This window comes from Taurulus bubalis, assembly GCF_910589615.1.
Source record: "Taurulus bubalis genome assembly, chromosome: 12".
Classification (NCBI taxonomy): domain Eukaryota; kingdom Metazoa; phylum Chordata; class Actinopteri; order Perciformes; family Cottidae; genus Taurulus; species Taurulus bubalis.
The window spans coordinates 13,749,203-13,760,296 of record NC_136600.1 but is presented as its reverse complement, the minus strand read 5'-3'; the positions used below and the strand labels follow the sequence as shown (position 1 = coordinate 13,760,296).

General features: G+C 39.2%; 1 protein-coding gene across 1 annotated transcript; it reads right to left on the bottom strand.

Moving 5' to 3' along the window:
• Positions 1–2,199: 2,199 nt before the first annotated feature.
• ifnlr1 (interferon lambda receptor 1) lies at positions 2,200–10,553 on the bottom strand (the record flags this gene model as incomplete). The annotated part of the gene is made up of 8 exons (XM_079228037.1): positions 2,200–2,267; positions 3,823–4,087; positions 4,343–4,473; positions 5,796–5,940; positions 6,393–6,577; positions 6,678–6,850; positions 8,461–8,590; positions 10,550–10,553. The coding sequence occupies 8 exons, from the start codon at positions 10,551–10,553 to the stop codon at positions 2,200–2,202; spliced, it is 1,101 nt and encodes a 366-aa protein (XP_079084163.1).
• Positions 10,554–11,094: the final 541 nt, after the last annotated feature.

Below are 11,094 nucleotides of genomic sequence, written 5' to 3'. Positions count from 1 at the left end.
TCTGCTGTGTTCCTGATCCTGTAAAAAACAGATCTGAACTGAACAAAGAAGCCCTCATAAACTAGCTTGCGAAACCCTGTAGACTGGGCGTTATCTCTGAAATGGCAGCAGACTGCGTGAATAGTTTAATGTGTTTCTATCTAATCATTAAGCTATGGCGGAATGGACATGAATGAATCATCAGACAATATTACTTCTTTGTATTCATGCAGCAGTCAAAGTTATGTGCTGCTGTGTTATGCAATGAATTTCTATGAGGCAACCTGCACATGAATCTGAGCTTTGGACATGTTCATCATGTAAACTGCGTCACAGGATGTATTGTTTCAATTCTGCCGTCATTTTTCATGGTGTGGGTTTGTTAGGGTTTAACTAATATCCAGCAAATTGTGATGTATGTGTACTCAGAGATGTATGAAACTGTTCCTTTTGTCACATCAAATAATTGTTTTATTCTTGTGACTGAGGCACCTGAGCCCTTTTTTCTTTTTTTTCTGGCATGAATCTTACTTTGTCTGCCAAGACCAAGTTCAAAGGATCGTTTTGGGACATCTATAGTGAACAACATTTCAATATAATGATTATCAGACCTCTTTGAACTGATAATCTCTGTAGCTTGCACTGTAATTATGATTAGTTCCTCTAAAATTAGACATATGTGTTACTTCTTCCCTGACATGTGTGTGTGTATACAGATCAGACTGTTACTGTAAAATATTCCATTAGGGTATCTGGTAGCAGCATAACCAAGCACACAATGGATATTAAACCTGTGACCCACTGGAGGCTTAAATTATCCTTTGGAACAAGTCCCATGGGTGCAGATAGATGCCCGTTTCTCTCTCGGTGTTGGACAGTTAAATGAGAGGATCACTTCCTCTTCTCGCTGTTCGGAAAGAAAAGGACCTCAATTTTACATTTGAGGTAAATCCCCCTCAAGGTTACAAAAGCTTCTCTTTTTTTCCAGATAGTTTCAAACCAGATTCAATTTCTTTCCTTGAGATTCTGCAAACATACCGCTGCAAGTCGGGTCTTGCAGCATTTCGACGGCGAAAGTTACAGGATACACCTGACTTTACGAGTGGACGTACTAGTGGATGTGAGCATGGAGCTAGCGGCTTCAGAAAAGTCAAGGACTTTTAAACCTATTTTTCTATTACGCACAGTCAGTCCGCTTACGGAGATCACCAATTTACAATTTCCATATGTCCAATCGATTTTTTTTATATTTCCACAAACATATACCAATGTGTATAACTGTGCAATAACCACTAATAACAATGTAAAATGTTACTTTGACTGCAGTAGGAGCAAGTGCTTCAAATGTCCTTTTTGGAGCTCCGCCTGGATCTTTTCATGAAAAAAAAACACTGTTAAATAGTCATACTGTGTCCTATCTTCTTTGAATTTGAGGCAGGTGTTCACTAATAATGTATGTACAGCCCTATACTGTCCTTTACCTTTACAGATACAGCCACAGGCAGTTATTCATACTGAACGATATTGTTATACTGAATATATAAGATCTTACATGTTTACTCACTTCAAAAGCCCACTGCTCTGTTTATGTATGACCAACAGGTGTTCTGACACTTTCACAAGAAGTTTTTGGGGGTTTTCTTTCTGGCAAAACCTCATTGATGCATATAGACAGAGTGGTTCAGAAGCTACAGTCATTTTAATTTGGGTACGTCATTTTAGGCGTTTTTGCGGGGGGGGGGGGGGGGGTGGAAAAGGTTTTAACATGGGGAACATGGTTGTATGTAGCAAGAATCTTTGCCTTTTAAATACATCACTTGTTATATGAGGGTACACAAGATTATTATGGCATATTTTATTCACCTCACCAAGAGACGGAAGTAGTGACTAAGACTGTCATTGTTTGTCAGTGAGCTCCGGTGTCAATAAAGTGAAGAAATACTCTAGTTCAAAATACTTTTACAACCTTCCCCAACAAAACTAGCACGTAATACACGTAATGACAGAATGACAAGAAACAGTTCTTTAATATAATTTTTTAAAATTTCAATAAAACAAGGCAGACTTTCCGACATACAAAAATTCACCATCTATATAGAATAAAACAAAGTTTAAAGGTATATTACATTCATTCATCGGGACACTTTTGTCGTCAACCTGTTATTACTTTACAACTGTGTGTTAATGATTGTGCTCAGGCTATTAAACAGCTAGCTGTTATCAGCGAGGCTGAGGTTGCACCGTGACCACACCTTCTTTTATGTTCTCACAGACTGTATATTTCCCTCCTGAAAGAACAGCAAACAATGACGATTAAAAAAGGAGTTCATGAACTTTGTGTCAGAGAAATGCCCAAAATATATATTATGTTTACGTATGCCACAGATGCAAACGCTGAGAGTACTGAAATATGTTGGTAAGTTTAAAAATAGGACTATTTTAATTTCCAGTGGAGGTTCAGTCATTTTAGTCCAATTTTAAACGTGTTTAACGGTGATAATAGACTGTGTCTAATGTGAACGTTCAGCCACAAAGCAATCAGATTTTAGTTCATATCTAATCTTTAAGGCTGATTGTCCACAGTGTAATTTAAAAGTCACCATATTGAGTTTGTGTATTTAAAGAGTGTAATAAATTGCAATAATGTGTCGCCATGGTGTTGGCACACAAATGCACACGCTGACTATGACTGTGTGATTGCTGCTCTGTTGAAAAAGAAAACACTGATTTGAGTGGACAGACTGAGTTGAATTGTAAAAAGATCTAAACTTCATTTCAAACCCCTTACAATAAGACACACGTCGGGTGGGTTTTTCTTCACTATGCAAACAAAACAGACATTTGCTGTCACAGCTTTATATGTAGAAATGCTAAGAGTAAGCGTAACTTCATACTTTACATTGTAGTTGTTGTATTTTCCTCTCTTATATACACTTAACACATGGCAAGAACAATTCAACATATTTTAAGATATAAATTATGTTTGACAAAGTAGAGCTGCATTAATTAGTTGATGGAAAAAATAATTGGCAACTATTTTGTTGAAGTAGAAACTGCTTTTTTTCAGCCTCTCAAATGTGGAGATCACCTGCTTTTCTTTGTTTCATACACTATCAAACTGGGTCTCTTCGGGATTTGTACTACCAAAACAAGACATTTAAAGACATTGCCTTGGACTTGAGAAACTGCGATGGACAGTTTACACTATTTTCAGACATTTGATAAACCAAACAATTAATCGATAAATTAAGAAAATAATCCGCAATTATTAAATAATGAAAAATATTGTTGGTTGCAGCCCTATAACAAAAAAAGAAACAATGACTTAATGTATATTCACATGTCTTCCAATGTAAACACACAATTGATGACTATCCATACGTATTATATTATGAATATTTTACAAATGTGAATAAATAAATAAATATGAAAACAGAAATAATATAGCATAATGTATTACTTCGATTTGATTCGTATTTGAAGTTCCAGAGGTGGTTGTTCGGTATTTCTTAGTTGAGAATAAATGTATGTTTAAGGAGAGTTAAAACATCGGTCTCTGCATCATACAGCAGACAGCAAAAACATTCAGTTCAGTATTGTTACTAAAGGACCCATCAGTGCTCCCATTAACTTCCTGCATTGCAAATTATTCTTGAATTTGTACCACCCAACCTCCGAGGAGAATTTGCCTTGTCTCCTCTTCTCCTCTGTCTTCATCTTCCTCACTTTCCTCCTCCTTTTTGGCACCCGTCCAGGTCCGCGGATAATTTGTCTTTCTGTATTCACAACTGTCTTTGGATGCAGTTTTAAGAAGGATCGCAGGCAACAAATTTTGTTTGTAACCTGCTTCAAGCACGGCAGATGGTGTGTTCTTCCATCCCTTGTGTAAATACAGAGCAACTGGTTGCGATGGGAAATAATGGGTGTTGCAGTAGGTCTGGGTCGGTGTGGTGACAGTGCTATCATCACACCCTGAATCTGACAACTCTGAGTCGTCGAAGCTCTTCAAGGATGCCAATGATGGCCGCTCCGTCTTGGAGTCTATGATATCAGATAAAAGGGGTTTCCTCTCTGGGTTAAAGGGTGATACTGTGTCATCTGTGCTGTTCTGTAACGAAAAAATGAGTGACGGCAACACAAGTTGTCCATTGCTATCCCGCACTGTTTGCAAAAGCAGTGGCCTGGCTGGATTGCTCTCACGAGGGTCCGGATGAGGTAGCGGTTGTAATCCATGTGAGGTCATCTTTAGACCCGCTGCATTTTTATCCCAGCTTTCTCCACTGGAAGACATTGGTGGGTTATTGGTTTCTTTGTTGTCATTGGTGGCCTGCTGAATGTCTTCATTATGTTCACGGACAGCTACAACACTGTAGATTTCGGAGGACTGGGCACTTGTGTCCTCTGGATTTGTTGTCAGGCTGTGTTCCCCTGTTCCAAAAGAGGAGCCAGTGTCGCCTTGCCAGGCTTGGCAGGGGATGTCCTGGGGGGAATAACCTCCAGACGGAACTGAGGGCATATTAGGCTTCATCCGGATCGTTGCGTAAACTGTTTGGTCACTTTCAATGCAGATCTCCGCTTTGGAAATGTTGAGTTTCCTGTCTGGAAACTGCATTACTCTGGTTGGAGTGCTGGAGGTGATTACCTGTTTTTAAGATAAGAATTTGTGGTAAAAAATGGCTTTTATTGTTATTATTTTATATATATATATATATATATATATATATATATATAAATTATCATCACGTTACATTTGTCGTCACTGAAAGCCAAATGAGTCACTGAAACTGAAACAACTTCCTCAGCAAATTGCTGTAATCTACATGTGTAGAGTAATTAAAGTGCTAGAGGGTTTAATTTTCCAGTAAGGAAATATTTCCTTGTTGACACACCAAATGACACTTCAGATAATCTTACCAATAGCGATGGAATGCTCTTTTCCTTTCCGCCCCTCGCGTAGTTGCACATGCACACAACTAGAGTTGTGATTATAGCTGTCACAAGAGCAGCGCTAACAAGGAGCCATGGCAAAAACGTCAGAGGATCATCTGAGGGACAAGAGAGTTGGTGTCATACAACAATTCGGGAAAACACAACACATCTGTAACATCAGATACCCTCAAGCGCTTTAAAACAGCGAGTAAAACATTCCAATGGTGACACACAAGTTTCTGCATGTTCTCAGCAAGTCACTGTGCCATGCCTTTGTGACGTAGGGTTGTTGATGTACCAGTATATCTAAGTACTTCCCAAACGTACTTAAATGTTGGTTAAGAGGAACTTCTCAGCAGAAGATGGGGATGTCCCCTCTTGAAGCATATAAGAGCTTTGAAAGTGTAATATTATCAAAGTATAATGTTTCCTGTAGTTGTTTAGTTTGTGTCCGTGTTAGCAGTAGAGAATACACAATAAGGTAAACTCAGGCGAGAAGAACGTCAGCTTTGCAAACAGACTAATCTGGATAGCTTCCCAGTGAGATGCTGAGTGGCACGCTGTTGCATCAAGTAAAAACAATGTGTTAGTAAATATGATGAGCGTAAATCTGCTCCTTTCAGTCAAGTTAAAGTAATGTAAATAAAGTAAATTATTAACTTAATCCATTCAAAATTGTCAAGTGATTTTCATATTATATAGAAAGTGCCTATTGTGGATAAAATGTTTAAAACAGACAATTATTAAATCTTTCACACCTAAAATTGTTAGCAAATATTGGGAATACAATTTGCCAAACGCATGCCCAATATTCATGTGCTGGTAAGTATATTGTGCGCTTTTACCAAGAGTTGTGAGAGGATAATTCTATTCAGCGTTGTCCTCACCTGGCAGTGTGACACAGAAGGAGGCCTTCTCGCTCTCATTGCGACACCATGCGACCCCACGTGGCTTGTACGCCACGTAGCCGCAGTACTCAGTTTGGTTGTTCTTCAAGCGGATGACGAACTGGCCAGTTGTGGATTCATTAACCTGAAGACAGAAAGCGACATTTGATGGTAACTGATTTAATCCATTGCTAGTTGTATGGGTCAGATAAACAAGAAAACTTCTGAACCATATCATCAGAATAAGAACACACAACACACTTTCATAAAACAGGCAAATCTGAGGGCAGAATGATTACAGGAGCAACTCCACAACACCACAGTTTAAAGTCCGAATCCCTCCATCACATTGAACTTCAGTCACATAGATAATAAATAAAATAATTAGTTTGTCTCAATAATAAAATAAAAAAATCATAATTGGTATGTTAATTGAAAAATAGACCTGTTCTCAATGCTATATAAACACACAGTCGACAGCATTTTGAAAATATTAACTTTCTTTTGTTTACTCATTGTATTATATATGTGAGGGCTTTTATGATTGTATGACTGAATATTTGTTCAGTATATCGTATTGTTTAAATAGAGACTCACCTGTGCAGCCCACTTTGGGTGGGTGATATTTAAGATGTAAACCAGTTCAGTTTTGGAAGGCCCATGTTTGCTGCTAGTGAGGATGTCAGCAATGGAGATCCCGTTTGGCCCTAAGGGCAGGGTTACCTTGACATGCAAGGACGACACTGTTGGGTATGTAGACAAGATGGGCGGACTAAAAACAGCTGTGGAGGCAAAGAAAGTTAAATGAATGAATGTTGCAATAAAAAACATCTGGTTTGGCAGGAAGTAAAGAAATGCATGGATGAGCGTGGGGATTCTTACTGTCTTTTATTGGGTTTAACCTCACACGGGTGCTGCCACAAAAGCGACTGTTACAGTACACTCGAGCCAGGTACGAAACATCATGAACTGATGGGGTTTCTGCAGTCAGGTCACAGGACAGAGCGGTAATGTTCTGACACTCCTCTTTTATCCGGAATTGCTCCGTAGCATCACTATAAAAAGTGCAGAGCAGTGTGATCAAACTGTGATACTGGAACCACTGGATTATGGCAGTGTATCCCTGTTTGTTTGCTGGTACCAAAACAAAAAACATGTGCTGTGAGGAGTTAAATTAACCATTTGGTACCATTTTTCATTGACTAGTTTAACTAAGCCACAGACTCTTAAAAGTTAACTATTATTACTGTGTATCACTTTTTTATTATACTTTGGCAAGGAATTCTGGCAGTTCTGTGCAGTTCATGGCTGCAGCCATTCGTCACTGGAACACACAGTTCCTTTTTGAGGGAGACAAATTTGAGTGTTTTAAACCAGTAAACCAGTCTTCCTCTGCAGCTGATTTGATGCTGGAAGTCTTTCCAGCATTTCCAGGTGACAGTGGATGGGAGAAAAGTCAACAGCACAGGGGTGCCACTTGACATTTGTCTTGAAAACATGTCATGACTAATTAGACGAGAACCAGATGACATTTCCACTTTGTTGAGTGGATTTTTTAAATTATTCAGCTTGGAAGCCATTAAAACGCGCTCTGTGAGCATCTTGATCATGCTTATGTCTGAGAACAGACCCTATAGCTTTTCTTTATTGTTGCGCCTAAGCCGTTGGTAGTTTAATTGAATCCATCGCAGCATGCTAGTTTTTTAATAATACATTTATAGAGCCACTAGACATTTCTATAAGAGAGGAATGTCACGACCCGATGTGGTGTGTGCGGAGACCCAGGTGCAGAGAGAAGAGACCGGAGGCAGGTTTGAGCGGGGAAAAATCCAAAACGTACTTTACTTAGTTAAAACTCAAAACAAAACTAGAAAACGGTGGCACATGACATGGAACAAAGACAATCCGACAAGGGGACAGAAGACAAACAGGGTTTAAATACAAGAGGAGGGTAACGAGGAACAGGTGGAAACACTGAGGGGAGCACAGGTGAAAGGAATGCACAATCAAGGAACAGGGCAGACAGACAATCACGGACAATCACAAGGGAGGAAGTGCAGGAACACAGAGGACACACAAGACAAGGGCTTCACAATAAGACAGGACACCAGACAAACCAACATCGTGACAAGGGAGGGATTAGAGGCTGCAAAAGAAAGCCAGAAATGCACCTAGTAGTTGCCTCCCTACAATATACAAATCCTAAATCTCAAAGGATAAGGCTGGCTATTTTTTTTTAATCTTCAACCTATCCCATGGAAAGACCAAAACTAACAATTACTTTTTCAAAATGGTCTGTCTCTCTCCACCCCATATCTAATTGTTATTACTGTAGACAATCTCAATCTATCTATCAATCAATCAGTCAATCTAAACAAACAAAACAAAGCACCAGACATCCTTTAACTAAAATAAAAGTCTTAACCTATTTGAGATGTTGCTATAATAAAAAATGTGATTTAAGTTTGATCCGATGTGTTTTTACCAGTCTACAGAATGCCCATTTTACACTAAGACACTGACACAATGAACAAACCGGGCGTTTACCCTGCAAACACATTTTTCCTGCTCTGACCCACTTCTCCGTATGGATCTCTTCATGGAGGCACCACGCTGCTAGAGGGCAATGGAATTATAATCACTCATCCGTCATCTTGGCTCTTACCACCAGTACTGTACGCTATAGAGGATCTTTTCCCCAGGGATGAAGGCCGGTTTCATGAGGTCCCAGTGGAGTACATTGAAAAAGTTCCTTGAGACGAAATACACTCCTTCGTTGCCAGTCGAAAGACAAGCTGTAGGAAAAATGGGCACAGGAGCAAAGTCTGTGAATCATTTTATGACGAATGCTACTGTCCATGTTCTTATGCAACTGGTTTCATTTTCAGTATGACTGTAAAATTTATGAATATGAATCGATAATATAGTTAGTTTTTATACTTTGTGCTGAATTACAAGTAATTAAGGATACTATTCTCTACCGCAACAAGAGCCGTATACAGCCTTCTGCACTCAGAAGTTACATCTCGCTTTCATCTACTGTATGTTGCAGCTGACATTTTCAATCACAGCTTCCTCAGTGCAGCTTCCCCAGCTACAGTACAGCTGCTAAGGGCCTGGGCAATACAGCACACAGTCACTGGAGCCAGTGCCACAAGGAGATTATGTAAAATGGACTTTGCTTCTACTGGTGGCTAAAACTAAAAACTGTGTTTTGTTATTTGATACAAGGAAATAATTGCCCTCCTTCTCATGCTGGCATACAGGAAAGGGAAGCATCATCCTGTATTTAATAGCTCATTTAAATACATGATGATGCTCTGAGTTATTCCTATGTAGACCACAAAGCCATACTCGGAGCGAGTAATTTACCAAATCAGGGCATGTTACAATTTGAATGTTATTGCCCATGCTCTGTATTGATGAGGTGAAAATAGAAAATTACACACAGAGTAGTTCATCTAAAATTAGCATTCTTATAGGCTGTACACTCTTATGGACAATATTACATCAGCTAGACTCTAAAATATAATTGCATTTTCTGTCGATCATTATCATTTCAAACGACCAAAGTCCTCCTTGTGTTCTGGAACTCCCCTTTATTTCAAATGAGAGGGAATCATCTCTGTCAACTAGGCTTTAGTACGTTGGTGTTTTTTATTTCTCCTATTGGGGCTGCTTTGTCAAAAAAATGACCCATTAAATGTTTGACTGCCTGTTACCAATATCTGTAAATCTAAACGAAACCATATTAGCTCCTCTGTACTTACCATAGCAGTACAGGAGGAGGAGGATGACCTTCATAGACCACATCTTCATCAGGCGAGTAGATCACAAAAAGAAAAACAAAGTCTGGAACTCCGAAGCTGCCGCCGCTAAGTTGTAGATTCTAAACAAAAGCAACATACACACCACAAAAATAAAAATCTAAACTAAATTCAAACAAAAACCCTCTTATCTCCAAAATCCCTCGAAACCAAACCAGAGTGGATGTCAACAGGGCTGTAAAATATAAACACTGTATTGGGTTTTAGTGCATTTTCCCGGCCTCCGCTTCTCAACCATCTCTAGTACGTCCTGGGAAAGGAGTGGCTTTACTCAGGTGTGCAGGTGTACTTTGGCACATGTTATCACACTTTAGTTCCTGTTTTTTCAGTTTACTGTATATCCCGCCCACTTGCATTCTGTCTCTCTCTCTCTCTCTTTCTCCCTCTCTCTCTTTCTCTCTCTCTCTGAGCTTGTTTTTCAGGTTATTTCTGGTTTGTTTAAGGAAAATGAAGAAATATTTTTACTGCAAAAGACTGAAAGTGAAAGAACATGTTTATACACACATATGTGGTGCAGTAATAATGTGTCTCTCCAAGCGCCGGAGCGCCCTCTGGCACAAACTGCGCCGTTGGGAAATCTGGAGCGTTGTTGGAATTTGCCGTTCGGTTAATCAGGAACCACACTCTCGGAGTGGCGGAGCGTAATCTGGGCACTGGAAAGTTGTTTGCCATGCTATTTATTTAAATTGTTACCTAAACTGACTGGGTTGATGCTACATTTTCACCAACGTTAGCAATATCCTACGACATCTTCACTGGCGACAAGCTCTTGATTAAGAGGTGCTATGTTGCATTATAACTAGAAAAGGCGCACAATAGGAAAGTTTTTAGTCCCCGTTTGGTTATTTATATAGAAATCAAACAGTTTATTTGAAGATCATTACTCTCAGTTTAGTGTAGAGCATCTGATTGGATTTACAAACGTACCCATAGTGACTAAGGTGTGTAGTGTTAAGGACGGTGTGTAGATAGAACCTGATGTTGGCTCATAGTCAATATTATGACACAGTTTTGGTAACTAGCAAATTAATAGCCGAATGAATACATTTATGAAAAGGCATGTAATTTATGTTCCTGTGTTGCATTAATTATAGTATTAGAGTAATGACGATGCCCTGGGAGATGTGCCCTTGCTTTGCCCTGATGTAAACCTAATATGCAGACTAAATATGAGTTCTTACACCATAATTGGCTTGTGTACACACAATAACATACCATAACATAAAGTCTAATTTGCATAAGTACAATGTTGATTTTCTTTTTTGTCTAATAGTCTTTTTACAACTGCAACATTGAAAAACAACAGGAAATAGTAGAAGACAGTGCAGTATGGTGTGTTTGTACAGGTGGGGCATTTCTTCACCAAGGGCTGAAGAGGACAGGAACTTCCAATGTGTCTTGGAAACAAAGAGATAGGTTCATCCATGACAGCAAGCTTCAGCGTTGAGCCTCTGAAGAATGCCTCATAGATG